The sequence below is a fragment of the Scophthalmus maximus genome, chromosome 16 (genome assembly GCF_022379125.1).
Source record: "Scophthalmus maximus strain ysfricsl-2021 chromosome 16, ASM2237912v1, whole genome shotgun sequence".
Lineage (NCBI taxonomy): Eukaryota > Metazoa > Chordata > Actinopteri > Pleuronectiformes > Scophthalmidae > Scophthalmus > Scophthalmus maximus.
This window is the reverse complement of record NC_061530.1, coordinates 5,165,140-5,178,931: the sequence shown is the minus strand read 5'-3', so window position 1 is coordinate 5,178,931 and position 13,792 is coordinate 5,165,140. Positions and strand designations below refer to the sequence as shown.

The following is a 13,792-nucleotide window of genomic DNA, read 5'->3' as shown; positions in this document are numbered from 1 at the left end:
TTGGGGCATTGAATCATTTGGCGTATTTATTATACGTCCTCCAGCTTTGGCTCAATCCTGCATCTCTTACATCAGGTAGAATAATGGCCTCCATAACCTTGGGTGTGTGCAGCCTCTGAGGACCCTCTCCTCAGCCCCTCCTCCCTTGCTTTTCATTACAGATCTGTAAAAAAAAAAAAAGGGGGGCACAGATCAGATAGCAAACACAAAAAGTTAATTTGCACACGTGCTGCCTGCTCGAGGCAGTATTTCTCTCCACACCAGGGCTACAAGGAGAGGCATCCTGAATTGATTGGGAGATAATGAAGGTGGGGCTGGGAGAGGGGGGATCGATGCTGCCAGACCCTGTTGACAAAAACAGACAACACTGGGCCGGTGGCTTTACTTAACACAAGGCCACGGCTGGGTTCCCATGTGAGGTTCAAACCAGTATATTGATCTGTTTGATTGCTTTCCGATGAATATTTCCTCAAAGTAGACTATTAACCACAGTTGTTTTTGTTTGATGCAGTCGCTTTCCCTTTATTTCTAACTGGTGTCTCTGTGAAGGCATTTGCTGTATCGCCGCCATGGAACACCAAACATTGATGAAAAAACAGACCCGGGGAGGTTTTCAAGCAGATTTAGTGGGCCCGTACAGTGCGCTAAAGAGGCTCTCATTGCAGGCTTGCAGGCTGTTTGATAGAAAACAAATATAGCTGCTCAGGAAAATTGCAGAAGTCAAGTCAGTAACTGTGCCTGCAAAACAACAATAAAATAACCTTGACAAGGTGTCACTTAGCTTCTCTCCGATATTGCACCATTACATTTTTACAGCTCGCGATCGCTTTGGTGTTCGAACGGTGTACCATGTCACCAGCCATAAAACATCACGGCCATTTTAAGGGATCCTCATGATGGTGTAGACAGGGTGTTGTTTATGTTCTGCAGGGACTTGCTGGGCATTCTGCCACAAGAGCAATGGTATGGTCAGGGAACGACGTTAGCCTCGCCATGCTCGTATTTCATTTTCTGTACCTCCTCTTTAAAACGGGGGGGGGGGGATCAATTTGTTATGATTTTGTGAAGCAGACTTTCTGACAATCATACCTACCCGTCATATGTAGCAATTGGCCAGTTATGCAGAGGTGTGACAGTCTTTCGCTGGCGCAGTCTAGTGCAACAACGTTAATCAAACAGACCATCTGGAAATATCTGCCGTCGACCCCGTTTGTAACGTCAATGATTCCACAGAGCGGCGGAGGCGACAGTACGTTAGGTCACGTGTTGTGTGCACACTCACTGCAAGTATCCTTTCAGCCCGCTCGCAATAAACAGAGCAACGCATTAGCAACAGCGTGGCAGGACAAAAAAAAACGCGTGAAACCGGAGCCTCATCTTAAAAGGCCAGGACCTACAAAGCTAACTGTGATGGAAGTTGAGACGAGTGACAGAAATGGAGGGCCGCACAACACCGAGCGACACAGTGCCACTGTCAGTCAGCCAGCCACGCTGACGCTCTCGGCTCCGGTGTCTGACCGACGGCGCTGTCCGCAGCCCGCCGGCGGAGACGGGGTCCGTAGGATTTCATGAATGAGCCAATGACCTAGGTGCAAACGTTTCACTCTCTGCGACTGTGTGGAAATGTGATGTTTGCACTTCCCAGAGGAAAACGCCCAAACGTGAGTTTTTAGTCAAAACATGAGAATCATCTCCGGGATTATGGAGTGGAGCGGCTAAGCAGGGGAGCAAATTACATGTTCCTATATTTGTAGATAAGGATTATTGCAGAAGGGACGTAAGTAATAATGTTCAGTATGTATAAAAAGGACAGTTATAGATAAGAAAAAAGCATGAACCAATGAGCAATTAATATACCGTCATTATCTAGATATACGTATGATGGGAACCACATAACATACTGCTGAGTAAGGTTTTGATCCAAGGCAGGATTTTCATTTCTTATTTCTTACATCATGCCACATTAGAAACCTCAATGTGCTTTTGAATTAGTTTTTTTTTTTACTTTGAGTACAGAACCTTGAAGTTCTGTATTTTTTAGCTGAAGAATTTTATTATTAATAGTACTATTTTCTATTGTTCTCTGCTTTGTTGAGCGGTAGTTGCTCACATGAGCTTTTGTTCCGGTGAGCTGTTTTGTTTCATTGGCGCAAGCAGTGTCTTCCCTTTCCACCGACCTTAAGGAGAACATTGTAAGGAGAACATTGTGTAAGGCATTGTGTACCTCCAGCAGCACAGGAGAGCGGGTTCCCGTCCTCTTCGTCCCTCCGGTGACTGCCGACGTGACGTGGAGGGCTAGGACAGGTCGCGGTGACATTGACAGAGCTTCCTCTGTGCACGGGCAGCTACCGTAAGCTCCAGCTGTGTCACGGAAACAACGCGACGAGAGAGCCTGTCTCCTCCGAGGCTCCGTCGAAGAAACGCTATGGTGAGCTCTCTGGCTCTTCCTCTGTGGTGCTGACGTCATTGAGCGTGCCTCCGAGGGGGTAACATTGACATTTCAACACATTTAATATGGAAACGGTACAAAACAGGTACAGGTACAATAAGTCAGATCCTCGTATAGTGAAGCATTTTCCAAGGTGAAACTTTTCAGACACATTTATTGGGCTGATAACATTACTCAAACACAGTGTATGACCATTGTAAACGATAAAACAGAAACCAAGGCATCGGCTCAGACTGAGAACTGCTCCAGAAGTCAAAGTGCGCCAAGCTTTTTAAAATCCTCAACTCCCACTTAATATATCTTTTGAATGTTAATTCATTACGTTTCTTAACATGTTGATTTTTTTTCCTTTTCTGCAGTATTGATAATTATAATATGTACAAACAAGGCCAAGAAGCCTAAGTTGCTCTGAGGCTGTAAGAAAGCCTTGTAAATATTTACTCGTCCTTTATGACATGACTCTGGTTCTGGAAAATGACAAGGTAAGGCGGTGTTCCCTCTCTGTTGGTTTTGCTGATTGCATGCCTTGTTCGTGACAGTGATGAAACATCCGTGTGAATCGAGTTGACCACTCAAGTCTTGACCGGCAGGGTGGGGGGTGGGGGGGGGGCAGTGACTTATTCCTTGGACTTTCCCATTGATAGCAACATCTTTATGTACAAAGGCTTTAAAGTCCCAAAGTTGTGTCCTATTGGTTGGGAGGCTATCAAATAAATGCTTCAACGTTGTTGTTTTTTTATTTTTATTTTTTTTCTTCCTCTCCCATAAAAGTATCGGTATCAAAATGTCAGTATAGATATAGTCGTACAGTGGGGGGAGAGGGCTTGTTAGCGTGTGTTAGATTGAGGGTTCAAACTGTTCTGTATGTATGAAAAAGAAAGAGTCTCTTTGCTCGCAATGCAAAGTCTCTGAATTCGGATTAATGTCTGGTGTTGTTTCGTCGTTTATACAATGCCATGAAATAATCTTAGATGAGATGCAGCCTTTAAGCCAGGGTTCACCTCCTCCGTCCTCCCTCCCGTCCTCCCCTCCTTGCCCTCGCCTCTTCCCGCTCCTGCTCTCCATCTCTGACACTCGCTCCCGTGCTCATCCAAGGGAGGCTACTTTAGCAACCACTCGTTCACTGGAAGAGAGGAGAAGGACAGGAGTGAGAATACTGATTTATATACCATAGTTCAACCCCCCCCCCCCCCCCACACACACACACACACACATATTTCATCTTTAGCAGTAACATACAATTTAGAAGGAACAGCACTCGCATGAATCAAATGAATGAGTTTGAATGGCAGCCTCGACACAAAATTATACCAGACTCAACTAAGTGCCGGGAACACGAGTAAACATTGTAATTTGATTAAATAAAAGGGGGCCTCGCAAATTGTTGTGAAAGAAGGAATTCATTGGAGTGTGCTATCATAACATTATTTTCGCCCGTCAATTGTTACACGTGAAAAATGAAAAACGCGTCCGTACATGCGCGGCATTTTTCGCTCCCCAACCTCCCTCGTTCCACGTTCAGATACCAAGATGACCACCAGTGGCGCCCCCAGAAACTTTTCACAGGGGTGGCCAGATGGAGCAACTGAAAACACCAAAACCAAAAGCCACAACTGAAATTCAAGAATTCTATAATGCCGTTGTAGTTTATTTTGCCAGAGTTGGATTTGAGAGTTTTTTGAGTTTTGGAGTACTATTTAACTATGACAAAATCCTATGCTTTAATGATTTAAATGAATAGAACTTTATATAAAATATATTTTACCTGATGTAAAGTGTTGATTCTGCTGCTCTCGTATTTATCAAATACAATTATTCAGTGGACCGACAGCTGCTGGGCTGGCTGCATTCATTTATTTATTATTGTACTTAGACCTAACTAAACTATTTACCTATTATAAAATATATACCTTATTGATTTAAATGAATACTACCCGATGTAAAATATCAGAAGCATTTTACCACCATGTAGCATATTATGCTTTATGCTACTTCAACTTGCCAGTGATTTCATTGGGCGCGCCACAGGGGGATGAGTGTGTCTTGCTACTTGCACTCTAAAGGTTGACCTTCCACAAATAACCAGAGACATATTTTCCCATTTAATGAGACACCCCCCCCCCCCCCCCCCCCTCCCCCTACTGCTCCACCTCATCTTGAAGGCCTTCAAATCTCCAAACAATCAAATAAGCATTTCTTTTTTTATTTTGGAGTTCGCTCCCTTTTGCCTCTGCAGTGTGTTTTGCTCAGGAGAGTCTGAGGTGGATGGGGAGGGTTGAAATCTCCCCGCAACTGCTGCACTGAATAAGAATTTCATCTTTGTAAGGGCTGGGGAGGAGGTTGAGCAAAGCAGAACGGAGAAAGAACGAGAGAGAGAGAGAGATGCAGACAGAAAGGCAATCATGATGGGTGTCGGCCACAGTACAGTAAGTCCTGAGCAAAGGAAAAAAAGACGCAAATAATAGTGACTAGCAGGGACTAGGGCTACCCCTTGCCTTAAGCATATTTATACGCTGCAGGGGTGAAATTGAACATTCTGTGCAGCAGACATATTGGCTGGAACAGAGTGGAGATGACAGGCTGCAGCGGCACCTCCCAGGTTGCGCTGAGCTGTGACAAGCCGGTTTTCAGCCAGTTCTGTCAGTCGGAGTCTGAGCAGGTGTTCTGACTGTCCTGCCATCTTCCTTAGTACTGCCCCCCCCCCCCTTCTGTTTAGCACATCAATCTGCGGCCGGCATTTTATCAACCACCAGCTGACTTCCAACCCAGCACTCTGATTCAATATTAAGTTTAGCAAACATAATGGTTGAGGGCCAGATCAAGAGACAACGACACCAGGGGCATTCAGGAGCACTGTTCCCCCTGAAGCTGAGAGTTTAGCGAGTAAAAAAAATAATATTTTGGTTACTTTTGCTTGTCAGAAGTTCACAAGCAGCGACTGCCACAGACCTGGGTTTAGTGAACCTCAAAAGAGAATTGCTGAGCATTTTAAATGATAATTCTGTTAGTTAATTAGTTGCTCTTCTGCAACTTGTGGGAATGCGGGAATGGGCAACGTGATGGAGGCCGAAACAGACAAAAGCCAGTACAGGGTCGTCGGGTAAGTAGGGAAAAATGTAAGTAAACATAAATAAACATTTAAAATCAGAATAAGGACAACTTTAATGATGACTGCAGGGAATCACTTTGTTACAAATGCTCAATTCTCAGGTGCAGGACATAAATAAGTAAAAAGGTACGAACTAGTCGAAAATTGTGAGGAGAAAAATGGACAGTGCAAATGTGCTAAAAGTTTTTTAAAAAAACATGAGGGAACTAGTGCCTTCTTTATTTTTTCAGGGGCAGTGAGGCTGGAAATAGGACGGTCGTGTGAGTGGCCTAGCTCCTGCTGGTGTGTGGGTTTTTAACATTGAAAAGTAATAGCGGCAGCTGTTAGTCTCTCCGGCTCCCCAGACCACTGCACAGACGGGGGGGGGGGGGGGGCAACATTCTCCATGATGACGTGAAGTTCTAACGACATCCTCCCCTTCACATTTACATGCAAAGGGTCCAGCACCAACCCCAGGACAGAGCCATGTCTCCTGAGTCTTTGCAGTTTTTTTTGAGTCTGCTAATGTTGGCCACCCTCAGGCTTCAGGCCTCGTCGAACACAGCGTCAAAAAAATGTGTCTCAGAGGCCACAGAGGAGGAAAATATTATCACATTTTTGGGGGTAGTGAAGACCTGTCCACCCTTTACTGAGTTGTACCTTGATTTTGTCTGTCTCACTCGGAGGTGTGTAAATTCAACCCCTTTCCTTTCCCCGTCTTTTCACCCCAGCCGTAATTGTACTCTGTCCGATCACAATGCCTCCATGACTGTAAATTGAGAAGGACAATATTCTCCCCATTTATACTCAAGATTAATTTAAGATTAAGTATGTTCTGATTTGGCGCCGAACAAATACAGTTGAATTGAATTGACATTGCTAACGAAGGGTGACATCATAGCTGGGGGCCCACGGTCAGGGAGATCCCGGACAGTTTGAATTCGCATGTAACAGTTGTGTTGTAATTAAGACTGGGTGACAGATTTAAAAGACTGTCGACCGTGGAAGGGGGCACTCTGTGGTTGTTTTCTGAAATAATCATGAAATGGGCTTGTTTTTCTTCCCTGGCTGCATTATTGAAGATGCAGAGCTGAAAGATGTAGACGTGTAGTTTGTTCTTTTCTCCAAACAATTTTCTTTCCTGCTGACAAATTTTACCAGTGCTCCATGAGGATTTGTGAATTAGTTGTATTTTTTGATTGGTGTTGAATTGTATCTTTTGAGAATAGCACTTAATCAGGAAAAGCGTCAACAAGTTAATTGACTAAGCCAGTTGTGGATGGATGATGTGGGCAATAGTCACAGTGAGCACAGGCTGCAGTACTTTGATAACCACTGCTGGGTATTCAAATGTTCAAAAATGACCAAACGAACATTGTGGCTGCTCCACCTCCTCTTCTATTTTGTTGACTGGAATACAAGAAATTTAAAGTTCAATTAGTAGGAGAGGGCTTTATCAAAGTAGCTGAAGCAGATGAAGTAGAAACAAAAAGCCAAGACCATGTTCAGAAATAGAATAATTAATATAAAACATTGGCAAACATTTTTTTTTTCAATTTTCACTGTGTTGTTTTTGCCATGATGTGGTTGGGAAGCGCTGTGCTCTGCAAGCATTGTCAGATTGGAGGAATTAGCCAGCGAGAGGGTTAAAGACACACGGAAAGTCAATCACACTTGAGTCCTGAGTTCAATGCAGCAAGGAAAGGCGAACAGTGAAAATGACTGTCCAATCGTCTAACTCTCAAGTAATGGCAGCACTTCACATTTCAACTACATGGAGACGAGAAAATGTTACCACAGAAACAGTTTGTGGATTACGGTATTTCTCCAGGAGTGCTCTGTTGTTACGAATATATATGTATCATTAACTTGTTATTACCGAGCTGTAATGTTCAGGGCTAAAACAACAGTTGGCTTCTTTACAGCCCGTTCGATCATCCCACTGCTCATGTTGCTCGCTCTGCTGGACTATGTTTTGGTAATGTTGCCATGTTTCTAGTTCTCCACAAATACTTTGTTGAGTGCATCCAAGCACCAACCAACCAACCAACCAACCAACCAATCAATTCTTTATTCATATAGCACTTTCAATACAAGCAAAATAAAATACCCCCCCCGGACTCACACGTTCACACACTCACACCCACACACACGTTCACTTAATAGAGCACTAAAAAATGAAAAACACTCAGTAAAAGCAGGGACCCTGGTTTCTACTTGTTGAGTGCAATATGATCATAACCAATAGATGATGGCCAAGAGAATATCCAAAATATAAAACCCCCAAAATGGAATTTTGCTTTAGAGTAAATTTGGTGAAAACAGGGGAGTGTATTGAACATAATGTGTTGACTGATGAAATGGCGGTGTGGCTCAGGAGGAAGATGTACAGATCCCTGCATGTTGACGTGTGTTAGGACGAGAATCTGAACCATGTATGGACGTGTACAGTAATGGGTGAAAGTGGCTGTAATGCACTTTGAGTGGTGGTTAAGACTAGAGAAGCGCTGCACGAATGCAAAGTCTATTCATGTAGCTACATGATGGAGAAAGAAATGGAGGATGAGAGACAACAAGGCATCGGGGTGAACCAGTTCCTCCCTTCTACCTCGGTATTGGAGCTTCTGAGCCCTGTTGTTGGGGCAGTCCTTGCCCTGCACGCTGAAGTTGATGTTGGTGCGGATGCAGCGGTTGTTCAGCGGCTGGACGGGGCGGACGTTGTCGCTCATGCTGAGGAAGATCTGAGACGGCTGGTTCTGGCTCAGAAGGCGCAAAGAGTGCATCTTAGATGAAGACAGAGACAAGGAGAGAGGAAAGAAGCCGTTCAGAAAAAAAAAAAAAGTTATGGAAAGGTGAGCCAGGCATGAAATATTATAATGGGGAAAGTCAAATGACTGAGCAATTTGAACAGGGAAGAGGAAAAGGAAAAAGCGGCGGGGAAACAGTAATGTTAAAACCCTCGTTTAAATTCTATATTCTTAATACAGTGTGGGAATGAAGTTATTTATTTCTCTTTTTAAAATGCATTTTCAAATATCTGTTCTTTTTTAAACTCCATGAATACATTTTGGAATTTATTTTCAAATGAGGTACTTATTGACGGTTGTATGGAGTCATGATTTTACAAGAATCAAGTCGTAAATGTGCGTGAAAAAATGTTTGTGATTCTACTGGAAAAATACACATTTAATTTTATATTGTATTACGGAAATAAACAGCAACCCAGGAAACAGGCGTGAGCCCTGACAACAGCTTTCTCTGGTGTCGTGCCACACTGACAACAGCTTTAAAAGCTTTCTCAACGTTCCTCATTTTAATGCATGGTACTGCTCTTCACACAGAGGCCAAATTTACGACTTTATTCTCATAATATTACAACTTTATTCTTATAACATTTTGACTTTATTCTTGTAAAATTATAACTTTATATTCATCATATTTTGACTTTTCTAGCAATATTATGACTTTTTTCTTGTAATAGTACGATTTTATTCTCGTAATATTATGACTTCATCCTCGACTTTATTCTCAAAGTCTCCATTTTTTTCCCCTCTAAATGTGGCCCTAATACTCCTTATTTATGATTTATCTTTTAATTCTTTTTTTATAATTCCTTTTTAAATTGCTCATTAAAAAAAAAATGTACTTCCGTGTATTAGTTTACAGAATACATTTGTAGGTAAATCAATGAATGCATATTTTTATTTTAAAACTTGTAATGAATAGATCAAAAGCTTCATGGTCTCCACAGTTTCACAGGCAGAGCAACCGCTAACGTCTGTGGGAGAGAAAATCCTTGGCTGAGACCATCAATCCTCAGTGAATTGTAGGAGTTGTGTTTTTAGGGCTGGATTCGTCGCCTGAGGCTCACCTGCATACGTGTGAGGTACACAGGCTTGTTCATAAGGATCCATGTGGCCGTCTCAAAGCACGGAGGGATGGTCATCGACCCGTCATATGTGATGAAACTACTTGTCTCCGGGTAAATCTCCTCTATGTTTAGGCCAGTCAGTAGATAAGCATCATCTGCAGGGGGGGGGGGGGAAGAAGCAGTCGTAAAACAAAAGGAGGTGGGAGTTAGAATGTGTCATCAGAGGATGATACTGCACTGCGGTATTAAGTTACCGTGTGGCAGTTGTAATTTGCAAGGAAAAAAACCCCGAGTGGATTTGTCAGATTGCTAAATGGATTTTTCTTTTCTTGATCTGATGGATTTTTCCAGGTCTTTTTAATGAGAAAAAAAATAAAATTGGAGAAAAGTCAGGATACACACACTGTTGGAAACAGAGTTCTCTTCTCTTTTCTCTAATTGTATTTAAGACTGCTCAAAAGTATCATAGGACCCCTGTGGCCAGGGTGGGAACCACAGTACAGTAACACACCTGGATATTTAAAGATGTGAAAAACAAAAAAAAAACATTGTCAAGGGGGCAGCAAAGGAAGATCTTTTTCTTAGCAACTTGTCAAGTGGCATTATATCAAATGACTACTTATGTTGTGAAAAGAGTTGGTTGTAGTGATAACCAGCGAAGAATCATCACTTGACTCCTCGGGTCTCCTCTGATCTACAGACAGGCGGATAGGCAAAGTACCAAAGGAAATTCAAAGTGAGGACAGTAGAACATTTTGCAGCTAAAGACCCAGATATTTCCCACAGGGGTTGGTTGAGACAACAACAGGGCTAAAACGAGAGTGAATATTAGACACAGACAGAGAACTCCAAAAGAATGCTAATGTTGCTCTGTGTCTGCTGGATGTGCTCAGAGGCAAATGTGCTGTTTTTACAGAATGTTACATCCGTTTTAAGTCACTGGCTTTTCAATCAGCAGCAGTGTCAAGAGTCCTTTATGACTCTGGAAACCTAAAAACAGTCCATTGGAAAAGTTATAATTACCTGAAAAGGTAGTGGTAGTGGCGACAACAATCACCCATTCTGTGTTTGCCACTGTCTACGTGCAGTTATTGGCACTCACATACAGTGTAACGATTTCGTAAATCAAACATTTCTTTTTGTAACATCACTGCAGGGTGTTGTGTCGCATCAGTGTGGAAATCATCCATGTGGGAGCTGATCCCAATTGACATTAGACTATACTGCTGGCACACAGACAGAGATACTGTATAGAAAATTAAAAAATGAAGAAATATCTGTTGACACAGATGTATTTTAGTCCATTGTGTGACTCTTTGAAAGATCAAGGAAATAAAGAGAATGAAGGATATTTGAGAAAAATGAATAAATGTGTATGCTCCAATAAAATGAAGGAGCAGATGGGGACTAATATCAGACGCAACTCCAGAGATACTGAGGTAATCGAGTCTAGGTCTGGGTTCATTGACTACATCCTCCTCTTAGCATGATGCGTGCTCTATCCGCCAATCACACACAGAGTTCATTTTTAATAACAAGACCCCCCCCCCCCCCCCCCATTTCATTTACAGTTCTTTGAATGGCAGGCTGTTGGTGATGCAGCACAAAGGCTCTTTTATACCAACTGCCTCCACAGTCAGGACTCTAATTAGACAGACTGCAACTCTCTCTCCCTCCTCCTCACCGTCACCCTCCGGTAGCATGCTCTCAATAACTTGTCATCTGTTGGGCCTCTGCCGACAAATGGGCTGCGTATTTTGACCGTGGTGGGCCGCTGCAGTCTTCATGCTAATTCCATTGTGGTCTGGGTCACGATCACATTACTGCATCTTGTGAAGCTTGCATGAATGCATGTGTGCACATATACATGCTTTAAAACAAAGCTGTAGGCCTGTAGCATCACTGGCTGAGAGGGGGGATATGCCTAAGGACTCATAATCATGAGGGGGCGGTGTGTGAATGTGTGTGAGAGAGTCAGAGTGTGTGCCACAGTGTATCTGAGGGAGTTTTGACAGCTGTCAGAATCCATGCTCCTCTCCAGCTTCTCCGGCTGGACCCCGGAGGGGCCGCCCCACCTGCCCATCGCCTGCAGCGTCTTGCTCCGGCTCAGTGCTTCTGAGACGCCTTCCGGCCACAAGGGGTCAGTGTGTTTATGCAGCCACTCACTGTTCCCCCCTCCCCCCCGCCATTAATCCAATTATTTGTCTCTTTTATCAAGGTAGCCCCGGGCGATCTCTGTGCTGATGCCACTTCGCTGGTATGGTAGGCTGGCAGATAGAAACCCCGGGAGAGCAGCTGTCGACCGCTGCCTAGCATACTTCCCCGCCAACATCCTCTTCCAACTATCAAGAGTTCTCATGCAGGCCTCTCATCATCCCCATCCCGCAGCGTGCCTTCAACTACCACTTTGAAATGAAATAATAATGCTTTGTGCGATCCAAATAGCATATTAGAGAAAAAATAAAAAAAATCATTGATTGATAATTGACCCTCCAATTCTCACTTTTCCAATCTTAGCTTAGCAACCATGCCGCGGCCTGGTTGACCTATCGAGCTTTAGATTTCTTGGCGAGTAGAAGCAGTCTACATGGGGCAGTGGGGAAATAGATAATAGATACTAATGAATCCAGAAACCTTTCATTTATCTGTCTTTCTGGCTGTCCTTTTTCTCAACAAGTGCTCATCCGATCAACTTTACAAGTGACAGGCCCATTGCGAGGGACCCCTGGAAGTCGTTTTATTTTAACTCTTATTTTAGACTGCACTTAAATGGTGGGTTGATGTCCCAGTGATATCACAGATCATGCCAAGGTGTCATTTATCACAGCTCAGGGAACGACATGAGTGGCACAGACGCTTAGACATTTTGACTTCTACAAAATCACTTACTTTTGTATGTTATTCTTGTGATGGTGTCTCTGTTCAGCATTCGATTCAGGAATGAGTTTGATGTCTCAGCAATCTGGAAGAAAGGACAGGAAGAGAGAGAGTGAAAAAGGGTGGGATAATATTTTGAAAAAAAATAACTAAAATAAAAAGAGAACGAATCACATAATGAATTGACAGTGCAGCCACAACTAAACTCAATCTCCTCGGTCCAGTTTCTAAAGGATAATGCCATCGTCAGAAGCTCTTACACTCTTTTCTACTGCTGCTTTCGCCTTCTGGAAAACAAAGGCTCCTACTGCTTTCAAGGAACCATTAGAAACAGCTCACAGCCACACACTAACTGCCATGACAAATCGTGATCGATCTTTTTAAAGAGCCAATACGTTGCATTTTGTGTCCCAACACGACTGTGTAGTGGATCAATCCAGGTTTCACTCAATTGCAGATGCTCGTGACGGGAACCTGTGACCCTGCTGAACGTTGCCTTCCCCTGCCACCTAGAGCAATAAGAAATGAACGATTAAGCTGCACATTAAAGTCATATTTCAGAGTTTGATGGGAAGATTGACACAACTTAGATGTTGGTGTGTTGTGTACTGTAAGTAGCTGGAGTGGGGGCATGGTTAGCCTAGCTAAGTAGTTCAAGCATTTAACTCCTAAAACCATGTTGATGTCTTTGCATTTATGTTGTTCCTACCTTTGCAAACTTTTTATTTTAAAAAATAAATAGAGAATTTTTTCTTTTTATTGTCACTTCAACTACAAATTGTCACGATACCAGGGACCTTCTGTGAACTGCATATGTGCTGAATGAGAACAGAAAGACTGACAAACCTAGCATCACTAACTAAAGGGGAAGCATGTATGCAATGCATATTTAGTTTAGTCACCAAGTGTACACACACACACACACAGACACCCACACACACACACACACACACAGACACAGACACGCACACACACACACACAGACACGCACACACACACACACACACACACACACACACACACACACACACAGTAGTGTGTACAGTACTATATATATTTTTGATATCCATGAAAACCTAGACTCTTGTTAGAAAACCTACTGAAACTTATCCCATGACAGCACCTTGTTAACTGAACCCAAACGCCGAGAGGCACTTTTAATTCGTAACACCATGCTTCCCCTTTCTGACTTACTCCATTGTTTGGTGAAGTACGATTAGTGTGGAGCAACATTGAAACATACTTGCTAATTGTTGAAGGAAGCACCTCACACTTCATGCTCACTCCCTCTATACCCTGCTCATCGTGATGTCTTTGGGTGATTAAAAAGAGATGTGCTTGCCCTCTTCCTCCCCTCACTGCAACTGAAATTACTTTAGCTTTATCAGTTTTCCTACTTTCTGTCTCTTTCTATTTGGTTGGTTGTTGTGGTTTTCCTAGAAAAGCACCTAAGGGGAATCCATTTATCCTTTCTCTTCCATTCCAGGAATGTCCTCGCCTGAGGTGC

The 13,792-nt window shown here is 43.1% G+C and overlaps 1 protein-coding gene across 2 annotated transcripts in view; it reads right to left on the bottom strand.

The window, feature by feature from the left end:
- Positions 1-2,585: 2,585 nt before the first annotated feature.
- ca10a (carbonic anhydrase Xa) overlaps positions 2,586-13,792 on the bottom strand; it is a 221,028-nt gene continuing 209,821 nt past the window's right edge. For both annotated transcript variants that reach the window (XM_035613561.2, XM_035613562.2), the window contains exons 6-9: positions 12,298-12,370; positions 9,409-9,563; positions 8,146-8,320; positions 2,586-3,572 (exon numbers count right to left, since the gene is read on the bottom strand). In XM_035613561.2, the coding sequence (XP_035469454.1) occupies positions 3,550-3,572; positions 8,146-8,320; positions 9,409-9,563; positions 12,298-12,370 (426 nt within the window). In that variant the 3' untranslated portion in view covers positions 2,586-3,549. The remainder of the gene's footprint in view (positions 3,573-8,145; positions 8,321-9,408; positions 9,564-12,297; positions 12,371-13,792) is intronic.